Source organism: Heptranchias perlo, chromosome 8 (genome assembly GCF_035084215.1).
Source record: "Heptranchias perlo isolate sHepPer1 chromosome 8, sHepPer1.hap1, whole genome shotgun sequence".
In the NCBI taxonomy this organism is placed as follows: Eukaryota; Metazoa; Chordata; class Chondrichthyes; order Hexanchiformes; family Hexanchidae; genus Heptranchias; species Heptranchias perlo.
Genome location: NC_090332.1, coordinates 72,586,052 through 72,606,492, shown reverse-complemented (window position 1 = coordinate 72,606,492; position 20,441 = coordinate 72,586,052). Strand labels below are relative to the sequence as shown.

The 20,441-nt window shown below is 42.2% G+C and overlaps 1 protein-coding gene across 1 annotated transcript in view; it reads right to left on the bottom strand.

The window, feature by feature from the left end:
• The window catches only part of dhx57 (DEAH (Asp-Glu-Ala-Asp/His) box polypeptide 57), a 96,837-nt gene that overhangs the window by 49,178 nt on the left and 27,218 nt on the right, over positions 1 to 20,441 (bottom strand). Inside the window, exons 10-12 of the mRNA XM_067989284.1 lie at positions 17,552 to 17,676; positions 10,067 to 10,200; positions 6,514 to 6,568 (exon numbers count right to left, since the gene is read on the bottom strand). Coding sequence (XP_067845385.1) covers positions 6,514 to 6,568; positions 10,067 to 10,200; positions 17,552 to 17,676 — 314 coding nt within the window. The remainder of the gene's footprint in view (positions 1 to 6,513; positions 6,569 to 10,066; positions 10,201 to 17,551; positions 17,677 to 20,441) is intronic.

Sequence of the window (20,441 nt, the reverse complement as noted above, 5' to 3'; positions counted from 1 at the left end):
GGGAACAGATAGGGTAGATAGAGAGAAACTATTTCCGCTGGTTGGGGATTCTAGGACTAGGGGGCACGGTCTAAAAATTAGAGCCAGACCTTTCAAGAGTGAGATTAGAAAACACTTCTACACACAAAGGGTGGTAGAAGTTTGGAACTCTCTTCCACAAACGGCAATTGATGCTAGCTCAATTGCTAATTTTAAATCTGAGATAGATAGCTTTTTGCCAACCAAAGATATTAAGGGATATGGGTCAAAGGCAGGTATATGGAGTTAGATCACAGATCAGCCATGATCTTATCAAATGGTGGAGCGGGCTTGAGGGGCTGAATGGCCTACTCCTGTTCCTATGGAGTAAGAGGTGGGGACTGCAGTGCCACCACATCCAGTCTGCAGCATATGCTAAAAATCATACGGAAAGTGACTATATACAGACACATGCAGGATCTAGGGTTTATGCAGCAATATAACAAAGAGCTTGTCATGTAAATGTGACTGTTCCAATTAACCCAGTGTTGTAGAGTTGAATACTCAGCCGTGACTTCACTATAACTGAGCTCCAGTTTTCTTCAAAAATACGTAACACAAGAAAGCTCAGTGCGTGTGGCTCCCTTCTCCGGCTACATATGCATTCAATTTTGTTATTAGCCAGAGGGAATTGGATTTACACCAGTATCCAGGTTCATTCAGTCATACTATGTTGGCTCTAGGTGTTACACTAGAGCCAGGACAACATGGACATACAGACAAAGAACCTTTCACCTCCCTCCTAATCTTCTGAGGGTCCAACAGGAAGCACAATAAGGGGATCACTTCGGCTCAAAGCAGTAAATCTTTCTATTGTACCAGTGTTGTCCAATACGTTAGCCACTAGCCACATGGAAATCCAGATGTGGAAATTTCATTTCTGATTGGCAAATCTAAAATGAGTAACAGACACTGGCGTTGGGCCTGTCATCTCAATACTCATATCTGTACGATGTATGTATGTGCACTTTTAACCTTTTTGTGCATTTGTTGGTAAAATGGACAGAAGAAAAGCAGAGTGCGCAAGTGTTTTTTGATCATTGTGAATGCTTTACTTCCTTGGTCACTGAATAGTGGTAGATGTTTGTTAAGTAAATATACACATATGAACTACATTTACCTGTATTGTATGAGTATGTGCAAGGAGTTTTCTACGAAAATGAGTGCATATGGCTAAAACGGTGTCACCGTAACCACATCTGTGGCTAGTCAACAATTTCTGTTGGACAACACTGATCTAGTAGCTTGGTGACAGATTTATGCTAAATTGACAGTGTGGCATAAAAGCAGATTAGGGACTATAAATCGGTATTAATTAGGTTTAAATATTCAAGGGTTGTCCAGAGAGTCACAGTAAAAGCACCTCCTTGACTGTACACACTTCTCTAAAGGAAAGGGAAATTTAATAAACACTTTTTTTCATTTTAAAATGGGCACTCTAGTAAGGAGGTTGTATTTGATTGTTAAATTAAAGATTAAAGTCAATCACTCCACAATGGTGCTTCCTCACCACATTCGCTCTTAATGCTGGCTTGACATACCCTGCAACTGTTTTACCTACATCTCTCTTTTTTCATCAAACTCTCTTCTCTACCCCAGTGACTTTATGCAATATGGCCAGGAAAAATAGCAACCAGGGGTTTGACCAGGAAGGTAATGGTGAAGACTGTTTCCTTCGTTACTGTTCCAAAACACCTCTCACATCCCAGCAGCCAGGATCATTAGCCCTAGAACACAACTCCTCCTGCGTGCACTCTGCAAGTGGTCCTGTTGATAATGTTCTCAACCAGCAACTTGCTTTGCAGGGGTTGAGAGAAAAATCAGATTAGAATGCTGCTGCTTTTACGCTTCGTTAAAGCTGCTTCAGATTCATTAATCGTGACTGTTTTTGTTATTAAGATTGAGAGGTTAGCACATTGCTTATGCAGAATGGTTTGAAAGACATGACCCCCTTTGATGTTCTCGCAATTTGTTTCTGGAAAGAAAAACTTCAAAAAAGGCAAGGACGAGAGGCACAAGGAATAAACAGAAACAACAGGCAGCCAAAATGTTTTGTTAGTATGTTGCCAATTTCTTCGGCAGCACCTCCCAAACCTGCAACTTCCACCCTTAGAAAGACAAGGGCAGCAGGCGCATGGGAACGCCATCACCTCCAAGTTCTCCTCTGGGTCACATGCCATCCTGACTTGGACATATCTCGCCATTCCTTCGTCGTCACTGGGTCAAAATCTTGGAACTCCCTACCTAATAGCACTGTGGGAGTACCTTCACCACAAGGACTGCAGTAGTTCAAGGCGGCGGCCCACCACCTCCTTCTCAAGAGCAACTAGGGATTGGCAATAAATGCCGGCCTTGCCAGCGACGCCCACATCCGGAGAATGATCAATTTAAAAAAAAGAAAAACTTGCATGATTCTGTTTAGTCATATTTGAAGTCTGGGGAAGAAAAATAGAATCCCTAACTGAAAGTCTGTAAATGAATTATAAATAACTGAAGGCCGTTAGGATAGGGAATGCCCAACCAGAAATAATGGGGGCTAGCAGAATCCAGAATAGCTTATAAAAAGGGATGGGGATAAATATTTGACAAAGAAGCAATTTAAAGGCTACGGGGCAAGAAAAGGAATGGGATTAGGTGGAGAGCTCTTTCAGAGAGCCGGACACAGGCACGATGGACCAAATAGCCGCCTTCTGTGCTATAAAAATCTATGTTGTATTCCTGCTAGGTCTAAGCTTTGTTTTAAAAGCATGTAACAATTTGTTTAAAAACAGCTCGAGGACACAAAGACAGCTAATCAGCTCAGGGTTGTTAATTCAATAAGGGAATCAACACGACTTGGCTTCGATAGACACACTGCTGCTTCAAAACTGGACAGTTTAATGAGCTTTAGTTAAAATGGATAAACTTTAGCTAACTACAGAAGTCAGCAGTAATGCATTCACTCTGAACAAAAGGCGCCAATAAAAAGCTATTTGGCAATCACTCAAATGACACAAATACACTGCTAGAGGGGCTGTTTGAGGCAGATTCAATTGTGTCTTTTAAAAGGGAACTGGATAAGTACTTGAAAGGAAAAGATTTGCAGGGCTATGGAGATAGGGTGGGGGAGCGGGACTAGCTGGATTGCTCTTGCATAGAGCCGGCACAGACTTGATGGGCCAAATGGCCTCCTTCCATGTTGTAACTTTTCTATGATTCTAATACAATGAAGTCAATTTGGACACAAATTTCTTACCGAATGAAAAAAAGTTCTCAGTTATTTTTTTAAAAAACACTTTTTCTAAAAAAAAGCACTCAGTGCAGTACGAGAGCTAGAAACAGATTTACCACTCTCGTTGAAATGATGTGTCATTCCGGCAATAAAAAAGTAATAAATCAAATCTAAAGAAATCGGTTAGACTTAGTGCATCTGTTAACGAACGGTCATCTTTTCCAGCGCGTACAGATGGTTCTGGAAAATACTCATAATTTTTTTAAAAAAAAACTCTGCTAAATTTAGTTTTCCCCTAACTGAAGGAGATCAGTACTGGGGGAACAATATATACGTTTAGCACCCTGTGGTAACATCGAGCAATCGAAGGTCAGGTGAAGCATTTTTAGAAGCAGAGTAAACCTCTTTCTATTCTGCCTCAACAATGGGAAAACTATCGTCTATGCGGCATGTGTAAAAATCCTAAACTTGGTCTTTAAAGGGTTAGATGAGTAAGGTGGAAGGAGATTCGTGTGGAGCATAAAAATACTGGCACAGGCCAATTGGCCTGATTCTATAAGAACACAAGAAATAGGAGGAGGAGTAGGCCATATGGCCTCTCGAGCCTGCTCCACCATTCAATAATATCATGACTGATCTTCTACCCCAACTCCACTTTCCCGTCCTATCCCCATATCCCTTGATTCCTTTAGTGTCTAAATATCCATCAATCTCAATCTTGAATATACTAAATGACTGAGCATCCACAGCCCTCCGGGGTAGAGAATTTCAAAGATTCACAACGCTGAGTGAAGAAGTTTTCCTCATCTCGGTCCTAAATGGTCGACCCCTTATCTTGAGACTATGACCCCTAGATCTAGACTCTCCAGCCAGGCTAAACAGCCTCTCAGCATCTACCCTGTCAAACCCTCTAAGAATTCTATACGTTTCAATGAGATCACCACTCATTCTTCTAAACTCCAGAGAACATAGGCCCACTTGACTCAACCTCTCCTCATAAGACAAACCTCTAATCACAGGAATCAACCTAGTGAACCTTTGTTGTACCCCCTCTTACGCAAGTATACCATTCATTAGGTAAGGAGACCAAAACTGTACACAGTACTCCAGGTGTGGTCTCACCAGAGCCCTATGATGTTAATTCTTTGCTGTTAATTCCATGTAATTATAAACAAGTTTATGGTGTTACTACATGCAGCACACAAAGGAAAACTTCCCCCAATGTGCCTTAAGCCCATCCCCAGAAAACTATCTCCTGCTGCATCACGATGAATTTTTCTGTTATTAGGCAATTCTTATTAGACTGCCGATTTAGTTCTGATTTGCACGGTCAACTTCAGCTTGTACAAAACTCTGCTGCCCGTATCTCTTCCCGCACTAAGTACCGTTCACTTACATTGGGTCCCAGTCAACGAATACCTCAAATTTAAAATTCTCATCCTTGTATTTAAATCTCACTATGGCCTCCTCATCCCTTCCCCATCTCTGTAATCTCCACCAGATCCACAACTACCTCCCAAACTCTCTGTTGCACTGACCCCAGTCACTTGTGCATCCCCCATTCCCTTCAGCTCACCACTGGCTGCAATGCTTTCAGCCGTCGAGGCCCCACTTTCTGGAATTCCCTCCCTAAATCTCTCCAAAGCCCTTCTCCTCCTTTAAGACCCTCCTTAAACCTCACCTCATTGACCAAGCTTTTAGTTACCTCTTCTAATTCTTTCCTTGTTTGGCTTGGCAGCTGATTTTCCTTAAACTTCCGTGAAGCGCCTTGGAACGTTTTCCTATGACCAAGGCACTGAATAAATGCAAGGTGTTGTTCTTGTTGAATTATTGAAGCTTTTGTGCTGTTGACTCATTACTTTTAGGAACTGGGTTGACATTGCCGCAACTTATTTCATATCATCACAGCCAACCGAGAGAAGGCTTTGTTATGGTTCAGTTTCTGTATGAGACAATTGCAGTTAAACAGCTTTCTTTGCAAGAAGGACTTTCAACTATCCACTCTCCTATTTTCCACAAAGATTTGGGCCAGGTTGGGAGAACAGCAGAAGGTGGGGCCGCGTTGAGAAATTAATTGGCTATGTTTAGGCTGACACTACAGTGCAGTACAGAGGTGCCATCTTTTGGATGAGATGTTAGCCCCGGTGTCCTGGCCAATATTTCTCCCTCAACTAACATCACTAAAAAACAGATTATCTGGTTATTATCACATTGCTGTTTGTAGGACATTGCTGTGCGGAAATTGGCTGCCACGTTACAACAGTGACTTCACTTAATGTATTGCATTGGCTGTAAGGCACTTTAGGACATCCGGAGGTCATGAAAGGCGCTATATAAATGCAAGTCTTCTTTTCTTTATACTGCTTTGTTTGGGTTTTTGTGAAAAACAGTAGTACCAGTGGAGGGGTGAGTGCACTGAATACGTTATTCAATTTCTAAAATGACAGGTTTTCACCCATTCCTATGGGGTTTGGCAGGGCGTGAGTACCCTTTGTACATTTGTGCAAAAGGAAGACAATCATGGATGAAAAAGACTTAACATTAACATAAGTGCCACTGCACGTGAGCAGGGGTAAAGGTCAGATCAATCCCCAGGTGAAGACAGTATCCACATTAGATATACAGGCAAAATGGCTGAATGACCTGCCTGAAATTTTTGATCATTTCCCAGATTTGCTAAAATGACTGCTAAATTCCATCGAGTTAAATTTATGCGTACAGTCTGTGGTAATGCTTCAAAATATAGTCCACAATCTACAACAACAAGTTGCATTTATATAGCACCTTTAACGTAGTAAAATGTCCCAAGGAGCGTTCATCAAACAAAATTTGAGCCACATAATGAGATATTAGAACAGATGACCAAAAGCTTGGTCAAAGTGGTAGGTTTTAAGGAGTGTCTTGAAGGAGGAGAGACAGCTAGGGAGGCGGAGAGGTTTAGGGAGGAAATACCAGAGCTTCAGGCCTAGGCAGCTGAAAACACAGCCGCCAATGTTGAAGCAATTAAAACCGGGAAGTGCAAAAGGCAAGAAATTGGAGGAGTGCAGAGATCTGAGTTGTAGGGCTGGAGGAGGTTACAGATCTAGGGTGGGGCAAGGCCACGGATTTGAAAACAAGGATGAGAATTAAAAATAGAGGCATTCCCGGACTGGGAGCCAATGTATGTCAGCAAGCACGGGGTGATGGGTGAAAGGAGCTTGGTGCCAGTTAGGATATTTCAATCAGTTGAAAGTAGAACAGTAGTCACTTATTCCATGTTCTGATATAATGTAAACGATGCTTACCTAGTCATTGTAAGTGCATCTTCCAGGAAATATTGATCCACTGGAAAAGTATATCCTAAAACACCAGAATGACAAAATTCAGTACATTTACTTTCACCGCCATCCAATTTTGAATTTTATATCAAGGTGCTGCATTTTTTTTCTCCTCAATGCTACAGCAGCGTTGAACTCGAATTCCTGAAATATTTTAAATAATCTTTGATGCAATAGTCCAAGAAAGGCTAGTATCGGTCAGACTTATCTTCATATCTAGAGATGTAAAAAAAATTAAAAGTATAAAAAGGACCACCTCCTGGCAGGGCGCTATACTCAGATTTTATCTGCAGTTAGCAGCACTTCCTCATTGGAGTGCCTGTCTGAATTTTGTGCTCAAGTCCCCAGAGTTGGACTTGAACCCACAACTTTGAGTCAAAGGCAAGAGTTATACCAACCGAGCCACAGCTAATACCGTAATGTTGGACTCTTTGACTAGTACTCAGTCATCCAGTGTTATTTCCAGGCACTACAGTGCTCTGCAAAATGAGTGCACAAAGCATCATGAGAAGTGGAAATAACAAAATAAATTGCAGTGGTAAGTTTATATTTATTTCTTTATTTAAATAATTTATACTAGGAGAAGGTTCTTGATATATTTTTGGAAGTTTTGCTGAAAATATTCCTTTAAAAAATCATTTGAATCCAATCCTTCTGCAGATCTAATTGTATCTGTTTCATAGAATGTACAACTTGGAAACAGGACATTTCAACCACCCAGTTCACGCTGATGTTTATCCATGAGCAGCAGTCCTAATCCCATGTGTCTACCCTGTTCTTGTATCCGTTTATTTCCCTTTTCTTCAACCACCTATCTAATCTATTCTTAAATGTTGACATGCAATCTGCTTCAATCATTTTTCAATCAGTAACTCTGGTAGTGTATTTCACAGCCTCTCAGCCCCCTATGTAATAATATTTCTCCTGCTCTCCTTCCTAAATCTCTTACATTTAATCTTATATCAATGTCCCCTCATTCTAGACACTGGAAACAGTCTGTTTCTATCAACCCTGTCCTATCCCTTCATAATTTTGAACAACTTTATCAGATCAGCCCGTAATCTCCTCTGTTCCAGTGAAAACAGCCCCAATATAAGAGTCATTCTTCATATTTCTATTTCCTCACATCAGGCAGTATCCTAGCGAATTTGGGCTGTACCCTCTCTATTGTGTCTACATCCTTCCTATCACGTGGAGCCCAAAACTGCACACGGTACTCCAACAGGAGTCTTACTAAGGTTTTATGCTGTTGATAAGTGTAGTAGCATCCCATGCTGGTATTGTACAAATGATGAAAATAAAACATCATTTACAAACAAAATTACTTTTCATTTTCAGTACTTATCTTTCATCGAATGAACTGACCACATTTGTAGGACACTTGTGTTAATTGTATGATTTATATCAATTAGTGTTAACTGTATTCAGGTGGTGGGTATCAACTGGGGACTCTTGTATCCTTTTTATAGGAGAGCTTAGCTAGGGTGTGGTGTGTGTAAGGGTAATCTGTGTGAATAAAGGCCTTGGAAACAACTAAAGATCAGGTTCTAGTATTCTATCTTTCACCACACGGCTATCCAATTTTAACAACTTGGAGAATCAATTTGGAGCTTTAAACAATTTCCTTTTAAACTTCATTTTTGTGAATTAAATGTTCATCAGGGTGATGGGAGTTGGTGCTGGTGAACGTGATACTTTCCATTGCAGATCCCCATTGCCAGCATCAAATGCTCCTGGTCAGGAATAACATTGTGGAGCAGAGTAGAGGGAGCTGTACTCTGCATCAAACAAAGAGCCTCACCCCAACCTCAGAAGACTTCCCGCCACTGAATCATTGTGAAATGTTTCCATTTCCCACATCATCTATCATACGATCTATCAGTGAATTTGCTAACTTAGCATCAATTGTGTGTTGTAGGCCTATGGCTACTAGGAACTGGATTGAAACAGTCCAAATTTATTTCATTTAGGACCCTTCCAGGCTTAAGATGAATGTGGAGATGCCGGTGATGGACTGGGGTTGACAATTGTAAACAATTTTACAACACCAAGTTATAGTCCAGCAATTTTATTTTAAATTCACAAGCTTTCGGAGGCTTCCTCCTTCGTCAGGTGAACGATGTGAAGACATTCATCCCATCATTCTGGGCCTGATTTGAATCTAGGTCCCACTCACCTATCCCCCCTATCCTCACCGATCTCTACAGGCTCCCAATCCCCCAGCGCATTGATTTCAAAATCCTCATCTATAAATCCCTCCTTAGGTTAGCTCCATCTTACCTCTGCAACCTTCTCCAGCCCTATGTTCCAGCGTGCACCCTCTAACCTGCAGAATCTAGTCTTCTGTGCACGACACGTCCCATTACTGGCAGAGACTAGTCATCATGCCCCAGCACTTGAGATCTGCCTTCCTAAAAGCCCATCATCTGTCCCCGTCTCTCTCCACTGAAAAGTTTCCTCTGAACCCTATCTCATCTCCTCTAACTCTCCTCCCAAAATTCTGTTCAGTGTCTGATCCCACTTTGTCAAGCAATAAAGGCACTATTAGTGCAAGGAATTTGGATATCCAGGGTAGCAAATATTCCAATTCACTACACGTGCATCTTTCATTTTAAAATTAACCTGTAATTTCTTATCCACATTTGTACAATAAAAGCAGATTTTTATAATCACTTTCTGTTTGATCTATGCATTTTTACATCAGATACGACCTGCTCTGAGGCCATACGCAATCCCAGTGACACAGTAAAATGATCACTAGAAGATACACGCAAGCACAAGGGATGACTTGCTTTTCTGTTGAGTGTGCAGAATTTTATGTTGCTCAAGGTGCGGGGTGTTAGCCTTGTGGGAATGGAATAAACTTTTTGCCTGAGTCAAATATAGATGCAGGGCAAACAATGTGCTTCGATCCCAGCCGCAGAAGTGCATCCCATATCACAGTGGTCTGACATTTCTAACAACCATCCTTGCAACCTGTTGAAGTGAATGTTTTCATAATGATAGTCAACCACAAATTCTGAACTTGTGGGCAAAACAGAGCGAGGACAAGATCTAGACACCTGGAACATGCCTATTTACAGCACAACCCTGAATTAAACAAGTATTTAACATATTCATAGAATCATAGAAAATTTACAGCACAGAAGGAGGCCATTCGGCCCATTGTGTCCTCACTGGCCGAAAATGAGCTACCCAGCCTAATCCCACTTTCCAGCACTTGGTCCATAGCCATGTAGGTTACAGCACTTCAGGTGCACATCCAGGCACTTTTTAAACGAGTTGAGAGTTTCTGCCTCTACCACACTTTCAGGCAGTGAGTTCCAGACCCCCACCACCCTCGGTGAAAAAAAATTTCCTCAGCTCCCCTCTATTCCTTCTACCAATCACTTTAAATGCCCCCTGGTTATTGACCTCTCTGCGATTGTATTATTCGTGGATGTGGTGCTTCAGTAACCTTCAACGGGCTAAGGTATGTAACTTTAAAGCAAATGTTTACATTACATAGATCAAATCCTACCTGGGATATGAATACTGGGGCACAAATTGAAGTATTCTGTGAACAGCTGTGCATTCAGAGTTGCGCTCATCAGGACGATGTGCAGATTAGGCCGAGATATTATCAGATCCTTCAGCACCAACAGCAAGAAGTCACTGTGTCAATACATCCAATGTAGATTCAAGTTCAGATTCATATATTGTGCACACATAAATTGAACAGCAATAGTTGAAAACAGCAGAACATAAGTGTGTGAGTAATTGTCAAAACTGCCAATTCTCTTTGAAATCATAGAAAGTCCATCTTCTTGGCCCTTTAACAGGTGCTACAATCTAGTGCTGAAAACCCATCAAGAGAAGTTGATATTTCAATCACTTTACAATTACCTCATATAGAGAGAGACTATAGGTAACAAGACATGGCAATGAATTATGAAAGCATTTTACAGGTCAGTATGTGGGAATATCTTTTCATGTACCTCTTTCTCCTATGTTTGTATCTTGTGACATACCTAATAGCATATACAGTTTTAGACATATGAAATATGATATACATTCATGTTTTTCTGTGCTATTTCTAACAAAGCACTTAACTATAAAATGTAGGAACATTAGGAACAGGAGCAGGCCATTCAGCCCCTCGCAACTACTCTGCTATTCAATTAGATCATGGCTGATCTCCGAATGGCCTCCTTCTGTGCCGTAAATATCTATGAATCTGATTACATTTTCGTGCCTTTGCTCTATATTCCTTGATACACTTACCTAACAAAAAAAATCTATCGATCTCAGTCTTGAAAGCTCCAATTGTCTCAGTATCCACAGCCTTATGGGGGAAGAAAGTTCTAAATTTCTACCACCCTTTTGTGAAAAGGTGCTTCCTGATTTCCCTCCTGAATGGCCTGGCTCCAATTTTAAGATTATGTCCCTTTGTTCTTGATTCCCCTAGCAGAGAAAATAGTTTCTCTGTATCTACCCAATCAAATCCTTTCAACATTTTAAGCACCCCGATTAGATCACCCCTTAATGTCCTATTCTCAAGGGACTACAAGCCAAGTTTATGCAAACGGTCCTCTTAATTTAACCCTCTAAGTCCCAGTATCATTCTGGTGAATCTGCGTTGCACCCCTCCTTCCAAGGCCAATACATCCTTCCTGAGATGCAGTGCCCAAAACTGAACACAGTACTCCAGATGGGGAGTGACCAAGGCTCTATTGTACATAGTATGATACCTGGACTCCAAGGGTTAAATAACAAGGCGAGATTACATAAACTAGGGTTGTATTCCCTAGAATTTAGAAGATTAAGGGGTGATTTGATCAGTTTTCAAGATATTAAGGGGAACTGATGGGGTAGATAGAGAGAAACTATTTCTGCTGGTTGGGGAGTCTAGGATTAGAGAACACAGACCAAAAATTAGAGCCAGGTCTTTCAGGAGTGAAATTAGGAAACATTTCTACACGCAAAGGATGGTAGAAGTTTGGAACTCTCTTCCGCAAACGGCAGTTGATGCTAGCTCAATAATTGCTAGCTCAATTATTGATTTTAAATCTGAGATTGATAGATTTTTGTTAATCAAAGGTATTAAGGGATATGAAGTTAGGTCACGGATTAGCCATGATCTTATTGAATGGTTGAACAGGCTCAAGGGGATAAATAGCCTATACCTGTTCCTATGTTCCTATCCAAGTATAAACTTAAAGGCATATTAAATGCCTCCTGACATTAAAAAAATGATCTGAATACATGTAGTTTAGTTGGTGAAAACAAGGATGGTAGAACATGCTCTTTATCTCCACCCTGTGGAAATAATGAAAAGGAATAGCATTCAGAGGCTAAATATGTTTCCAGACCAGTCTTATTTATTAGGAAGGATCTGGGGCCGTTCTGTAGCTGTAGCTGCACAGCACTGGAATCTCCGGTGTACAGCCCAAATCCAAATCCCAGTCCTGACCATAATTTTGAACCCAATTCCTCCTCAACAATGACAATCTGCATTTATATCACACTTTTAACATAATAAAACGGCCCAAAGCAAACTAAGAAATTAAATCACAAAAGTTATCAGAGAGGACCGATCAAAAAGATAAGTTTTGACGGGCCTTTCAAAGGAAAGAGATTGCAAGATTGAGGGTTTCGGGCAAATGTTCTAGAGTGAGGAGCCATGATGGCTGACGGTGGAGATGAGAGAGAAAATGCAATGGAAGAGCAGATGAAACACGCTAGCACATAAGGCTGGAGAAGGTTGCAGAGATGGGGAGGCAAAGTCTTGGAGAGATTGTAGATATGGATTTTGAATTCAATGCACTGCAGGACTGGAAGTCAATGAAGATTGGCGAGGACAGAGGTGTTAGGAGAGTGGGTCACAAGTGCTGGATATATTGCAGTGGTGGAGTTTTAGACAAGTTGTAGTTTCTTGTCGGGTGGAACTCGGGAGGCCAGCATGGACAGCTTTGGAGTAACTGGGCTGGAGGTCACAAAGGTGAACATGAAGGCTAAAACCTGTGGGGGTGAAATCGGAAGGTGGGAATAGGTGGTCTTGGTAATTGCTAGGATGCAGGTTTGAAGCTCAATTAGGGGTCAAACAGAATACTGAGATTATGCATCATTGGGTTCAGCCTGAATAGCAGCCAGGGAGATGGATGGGACCAAAGGCTAGGGTGCAGAGTCGGTTCGGATAGATTTGATCTTGTAAATGTTAAGTTGGATAAAGTTCTTGTTCATTAATGACTTGATGTTGAGCAAGCAAGCAGGTAGTACAGTGCTGGTAGAGAGGTGGAGCTGGGTGTCATTACCATATGTTCACCACGCCGATGGGTGAGGTCATCAAGGTGCACTCCCAAGGTGACTGGGCGTGGGGGCAGGAGAAGGCAGCATTGCTGGCTGTGTTGGGACAGGTAGAAAGGAGCCAAGCGAGGGTAGTGCTATGCAGGTAGACAACAGAGGAGAGGCCACAAAGGAGCATAGGGTGGTCTACTGTGTCAAGACAAGGGAACGATTGCATAGGACAGGAGGGAGAAGTGCACTAAGGTCAATAGGGTGACTTAAAGGATGTCAGCCAGTTTTCAAAAGCTCTTTACAGATGATCAATGGAAAATTCTATGGAAGCAGAGCACCATCTCACCTGTGGGTTCTAACAGGGTTCAGCCCCATCTTCAAACATGAAATGACATTAACAGCCACCATAAACAAGCTCACTGAGGAATTTTGTGTCATGGTGGAAGAAAAAAAATATAAAATAGATTTAATTTGGATCCAGTTGGTAGAAGTAAATGTAACACACTTGAAAATGCTCGATTGTCTTTTTTAATTGCCTCCACAGGGTGGAGATAAAGAGCCTGGTCAAGAACCTACTTTAATGTTCTTTTTTGAGTAAAGATAAAAACCAATCAGTATTTTGGCTCAACATTAGGAGGGAGGTGGGGGTGGTAAACTACAGGGACGGGGGGGGGGGGGGGGGGGGCAGAAACCGCGGGGGCGGGGGGAAAATCGGCCGATCACGTGTGTGGGATCGTGGCAAGTAAGTTTGTTGGGCCTGGAGGAAACACTCCTGCAGCTGCTGGCCCACAAGCAGCACAATAAAGGCACTTACCTGTTGATTCATCCCGTCTCACCTCCTCTTACGTGGTGAGAATAAGAAGCTCCTCCCAGGAGTTAAAAATAAAAAACCTATTAAAATGGAGGCATTCAGCCTCCTTAAAAGATTTTACTGACCGACCAGCCTCGTGAGAACAGATTGGTCACCGCCCCCCCACCCCCCAACCTGCCTCCATTAAAACTGGAAGTGGGCAGGTTGGAGGTGGGTTTTACATTTTTACCTTCCCACTGGCCTCCAACCCACCTGACTTTAGGGGTTAAAATTATCCCCCAGGATTTCAGTCTCTCTTCTCATATCGGAAAGTGCAGGACACGGGATGGGGAAAAAGACTGAAGAGAAATCATAGAAAAAATGGTTGGATACGGTTTCAATCACTGGGTTCCCATTCATGCTTGTCCTGCTGCAGGAAGGTATTGAGCGGGGATCAGACTCTTCCCCTAAGCGGGAGGGCAAAACTGGAATGGAATTCTTCATCAGGCCCTTCTTCACCAGGTCAGATGATCTTCCTGTCACTGTCATGCTGGATCCAGAGCCACAGCCTTGACCAGTACTGGGTCATCTGGGAACGACTGCAACATGCGCAGGTCATGGAGAACTGGGTGGGAGCAGGTTGCTCAGGCTGGAGGGCAGCCACACAGTGGGGAGGGTGGGTCCTTAGAACTGGAACTTGGAAGCCAGGGCCTCCCACTACTGCTGGGGGTAGAAGACAACAGGAACAGCAGAGCTTGGGGCCAGGGGCTAAGGAAGTGCAGCCAAACTGGAACCCGAGTCCTTCGACTGCTGCTGGATGGGAATGACTAGAGTGGGGAGGCTGAGTCTAGGATTGTTACTGGGAATGGGAAGAAGCACCGGCAAAGAGAGATGAAACTCATACAGTGAGAAGGCTGGGTGGGAAGAGACCTGATCCAAGAGAATCACTGTTGCCATCTCCCACTTACCGTGGCACAGATGGCCCTGCACTGAGCCTACCTAGACAGAAGAGGGGGTGGTGGACAAGGAGAGGTGCTATAGGTGGCTAAGCATTTGAGACCAATAGACTGGAGATGATCTGGGAGTAGGGGGGGTTATAATGGTAACCAAGATACAATGACAATCATATGGTTACATTGGACTAATGTGAAAACCTTGGATGTGGATGGATGGTTGAGAAATTATATATAAAAATACTAGCTGCTTTGGTCTATAAACTGTTCTCATTTTGAAGACAGGTAGCATAGCATCAGACTATGTTAAATTCAATAAGCAGATTACTGCAGGTAGGATAATGGTCAGTTCCTTAGGTACAAACTTCTGTAAGGAAATAGTATAGAAAAAGCTACTGGGCTTCAGGGGACAAAGTCCATGTACTGGAATTGCTGTTAGGCTGTTGAAAGAGACAATGATTCTGGTTCTATAAAAACCCAAAACTAGTACTTCACGACTACTCCTCTACCTGAGGAGGCACGTCTGGACAGAAGGCAAGGAAAAGCTTGGTGTCTGACAGGCCATCCTTCCCTCACTTTTACATAGAATTACATAGTATTTACTGCATTTACTGCCATTCGGCCCAACTGGTCTGTGCCGGCGTTCATGCTCCACATGAGCATCCTCCTACCCCTATCACCATATCCTTTTCTTTTATTCGTTCATGGGATGTGGGCGTCGCTGGCGAGGCCGGCATTTATTGCCCATCCCTAATTGCCCTTGAGAAGGTGGTGGTGAGCTGCCTTCTTGAACCGCTGCAGTCCGTGTGGCGAAGATTCTCCCACAGTGCTGTTAGGAAGGGAGTTCCAGGATTTTGACCCAGCGACGACGAAGGAACGGCGATATATTTCCAAGTGGGGATGGTGTGTGACTTGGAGGGGAACGTGCAGGTGGTGTTGTTCCCATGTACCTGCTGCTCTCGTCCTTCTAAGTGGTAGAGGTCGCGGGTTTGGGAGGTGCTGTCGAAGAAGCCTTAGCGAGTTGCTGCAGTGCATCCTGTGGATGGTACACAATGTAGCCACTGTGCGCCGGTGGTGAAGGGAGTGAATGTTTAGGGTGGTGGATGGGGTGCCAATCAAGCGGGCTGCTTTGTCCTGGATGGTGTCGAGCTTCTTGAGTGTTGTTGGAGCTGCACTCATCCAGGCAAGTGGAGAGTATTCCATCACACTCCTGACTTGTGCCTTGTAGATGGTAGCAAGGCTTTGGGGAGTCAGGAGGTGAGTCACTCGCCACAGAATACCCAGCCTCTGACCTGCTCTTGTAGCCACAGTATTTATATGGCTGGTCCAGTTAAGTTTCTGGTCAATGGTGACCCCCAGGATGTTGATGGGGGATTCGGTGATGGTAATGCCGTTGAATGTCAAGGGGAGGTGGTCAGACTCTCTTGCTGGAGATGGTCATTGCCTAGCATTTGTCTGGTGCGAATGTTACTTGCCACTTATGAGCCCAAGCCTGGATGTTGTCCAGGTCTTGCTGCATGCGGGCTCGGACTGCTTCATTATCTGAGGAGTTGCGAATGAAACTGAACACTGTGCAATCATCAGCGAACATCCCCATTTCTGACCTTATGAAGGAGGGAAGGTCATTGATGAAGCAGCTGAAGATGGTTGGGCCTAGGACACTGCCTTGAGGAACTTCTGCAGCAATGTCCTGGGGCTGAGATGATTGGCCTCCAACAACCACTACCATCTTCCTTTTTGCTAGGTATGACTCCAGCCGCTGGAGAGTTTTCCCCCCGATTCCCATTGACTTCAATTTTACTAGGGCTCCTTGGTGCCACACTCGGTCAAATGCTGCCTTGATGTCAAGGGCAGTCACTCTCACCTCACCTCTGGAATTCAGCTCTTTTGTCCATGTTTGGACCAAGGCTGTAATGAGGTCTGGAACCGAGTGGTCCTGGCGGAACCCAAACTGAGCATCGGTGAGCAGGTTATTGGTGAGTAAGTGCCACTTGATAGCACTGTCGATGACACCTTCCATCACTTTGCCGATGATTGAGAGTAGACTGATGTGGCGGTAATTGGCCGGATTGGATTTGTCCTGCTTTTTGTGGACAGGACATACCTGGGCAATTTTCCACATTGTCTGGTAGATGCCAGTGTTGTAGCTGTACTGGAACAGCTTGGCTAGAGGCGCAGCTAGTTCTGGAGCACAAGTCTTCAGCACTACAGCCGGGATGTTGTTGGGGCCCAAAGCCTTTGCTGTATCCAGTGCACTCAGCCGTTTCTTGATATCACGTGGAGTGAATCGATTTAGCTGAAGACTGGCTTCTGTGATGGTGGGGATATCGGGAGGCGGCCGAGATGGATCATCCAGTCGGCACTTCTGGCTGAAGATGGTTCCTTTCTCTCTCGTGCTTATCTAGCTTCCCCTTAAATGCATCTATGCGATTCAGCTCATCTACTCCTTGTGGTAGCGAGTTCCACATCCTCAACACTCTTTGGGTAAAGAGGTTTCTCCTGAATTCCCTATTGAATTTATTGGTGACTATCTTATATCTATGGCCCTTAGTTTTGGTCTCCCCCACAAGTGGAAACATCTTCTCTACATCTAAGCCTCTAAGCTCGCTGTTTCTCTCCATCTGTTGTTGTCTCTCCCTGTTCTACCATCACCACCATGGCCAGGGCTCCTCTGAACATTGCTCTCTTGTTCTTTCTAAACTCCAAATATGTTCTCCTGCACACACTTCCCCCTCCCTACATCACCGCTGTCTTGAAATCAAGACTCATCATGGTCTCCTACTTTAATCTTTCCCAGGACTTCAAAACTGTAACCCCTTACCTTCTCTCAGTCTATTCTTCTTCCCACAAGTTCAATTTTTTTAAAAAAAGAAAACCCAAGCTAGTCACCATTCCTGATTTATCTTCTTTTCTACTTTGGTGGCTTCTTGCACTAATACTATATGAAACTCAAAATGAGCTAGTCCAAGGTGAAAAGTAGAATTACCTTTCCTCTGTTCTTTCGTGAACTTCATCTACAACAACATGGGTCACGCCTTGGAGGTCTGGATCTGCCTCCAGTCGTCTGAGTAGCACTCCTGCAGTGCAGTAAAGCAATCTGGTCGAGGAGGACTGAAAATATAATCACATTAAATGAGTTTGAAAGATACGCAATGCTTATCCGGGATCAAGGAGTAGAAATCCCAAAAAATGAACTTCCTGTTACTTATTCAATAACACACACATATATATATATATATATATATATATATATATATATATGTGTGTGTTATAAAAGCATATATATATATATATATGCTTTTAAAAAGGCAAGTTCTAAAGAAATGAGGGAATAATTACAATAAATTAACTGGGAAATATTGCTGAGAAACATCTCCATTGAGGAAAACTAGAACACTTCTAAAACAATAATTATGCAGAATTAGTGTGTAACCAAGCAAAATAAATGTAAATTCAATAAGTAATCTCCAAAATGGATTTATAGGCCAATTACAATGGGAATAGAGAAAAAAAAGGGAGAAAACTCGAGCAGAAGTACAGGAATTCACTAAAAGAAACTGAAAGGGATTTTAGGAGTGCAAAGAGAACTCTAGAGATGAAAATAAGTAAGGGTATTAAGCATATCAAAAAGCTTCTCTGTGATCGCAACAGTAAAAAAAAACTTGCATTTATATAGCGCCTTTCACGACCTCAGGGTGTCCCAGAGCACTTTACAGCCAGTTAGAAAGGAAATTAGAACTTAAAGATAAAAACAGCAATGAAGATATAAGTGGCAGTGAAGGTGAAGCAGAATAGTTGAAACATTAAATGAATGGTTCTGGAAAACATTCACTAGAGGATAATAATAACTTGCTGCCCTGAGAAGGTTTTTTTCTTAAAGTTAGATGCAATTAGGGAAATTTATTACTAGTATATCCCTTGGGCCAAAAGGTATGTATCCTAGGAAGCTGCAGTAAAGCAGGGAAGAAACTAGTAGGCACTGGCTATAGTTAAACACTAATGAGGCTTTGCAGGACTAGCAAAAGAATAAATTTACTAATATTTTAAAATGTATGAAAAAAATTGCCTGAGACAGTTACCTGCTGATTAGCCCAACATCAATAACTGGTAAAAATAATGTAAGGGGCAGGCTGAAGGAATATCTACATAGCAATAATGTAATAACAAACAGCCTGCATAGATCATGTCTGACAAACCTCCTTGACTTCTTTGAAGACATTACAGATAAAGTAGACACTGGTATTCCCCATAATATATTTTAGTTAGACTTATGGAAAACTTTTGACCGAAGTTCCACATGAAAGATTTCTAGCTAAAAGCCACAGGAATCCAGGGTAGAACATGCAAATAGTTACGAAACTGGCTAAAATAAACAGCAAATACTCACAAGATGTAAAATGTCAAGAGTGGGTGGGAGCAAAAGAGAATGTTGAGTGGAGTTTCACAAGGATCAGTGTTTGGATCCTATTGTTTCTAATTAATACAAAAACTTAACTACAATCTGATCCAATTTGCTGACAGTGCAAAAACAAGGACGTATAGCAAAAGAATCCAGCAAGAGAGTTGCAGAAGGATTAAGATTGGCATTGCAATTGAGAATACAAAGGGCAAATTAAATACCAATAACATGTAAAGTACCATACAAAGGTTGATATTTGGGACAGAGGTATATAATGAATGGAACTGAACTAGCACTGGAAGACTCAAAGGCATCTTGGTATAATTATAGATATACTTTCCATATCCAAAGTGGCATAACAATTAAAAGAATGCTCATACAACCATAGCTAAAACAATACAATGCAAGTCTGCAGAAGTCATGACTAATCCTGGAGTGTAAAGGGGATGAGGAAAGATTACAGTAGTTTAAGCTTTATAGTCCAGAAAGAAGGCAGTTCAGGAGTGATCCTCACTGTAGTACAAGATAGATTAAGTGGTGTAGATAAGGTAAATCCAGATTATTCATTCAAAATACACCAAGAATGTTGCAGATACAGAGGAAAACTAGTGAAAAGCAAATTTATAACAAGTATAGCAGTAAACAACTTTTTTTATTCAAAGAGTGATAAATGTTCGGAATAGTCAAACTAAGATTAACAGATGCAAAAATTTTGGGGGGGGTTCCTCAAAGTAGAATTACATACCATGCTGGGAGAGTTCATGTATAAGAGGGATACACTTCAATTGGGCAGATTACCTTTTTCCTTGTTTTAAGGCTCTGTTATTCACCAACAAGTATTGTGACATGGAGAACAACAAGGATATAAATATTAATCTTCACCAAATTGATTGAAAAAATAATAGAATGGCAAATAATCATTGAATCAATGTTTGTTAGCACAGGGCATTGTGTAATTTGCATAAAAATAGAATAGTACAAACTATTCATAGACTATCAGTCCTGATGATATGACTTATATGAGTGCTTTATCAAAAATATTATATAAGGCAGAGTGATAGGACATGAGTTTGAGCACCTGATCACCCACACACTAAAGGTGCCGATCAAAGGGAGCAAGGAGAAATCAGAGGAGATGTCATCCCTAGGCCAATCTCATGGACCAGGTCAGTCACCTGACCCCTCTGTCACAGAGGTTGCATTGAGATCATGAAGGGTAGTGGGAGCCTAGCCTTTACTAACATATACTCAATTATAGGTTTAGTAAATTCCTCGATGATAGGCATATCCTTCAGGACAGAGACAATATTTGAGTCAGTGACAATTTAGTGTATCCCAATATAGATCTGAATCATTAATTGGTGAGTAGCTTATGAGTGTTTTTTTTTACGTCTTTAGTTCATTTCCGTTAAGTTTAGTTAATAATATAATAAATAGAGGCTTGGCAGGGCACCTCAGTCCCGTCGAGTGCACATCC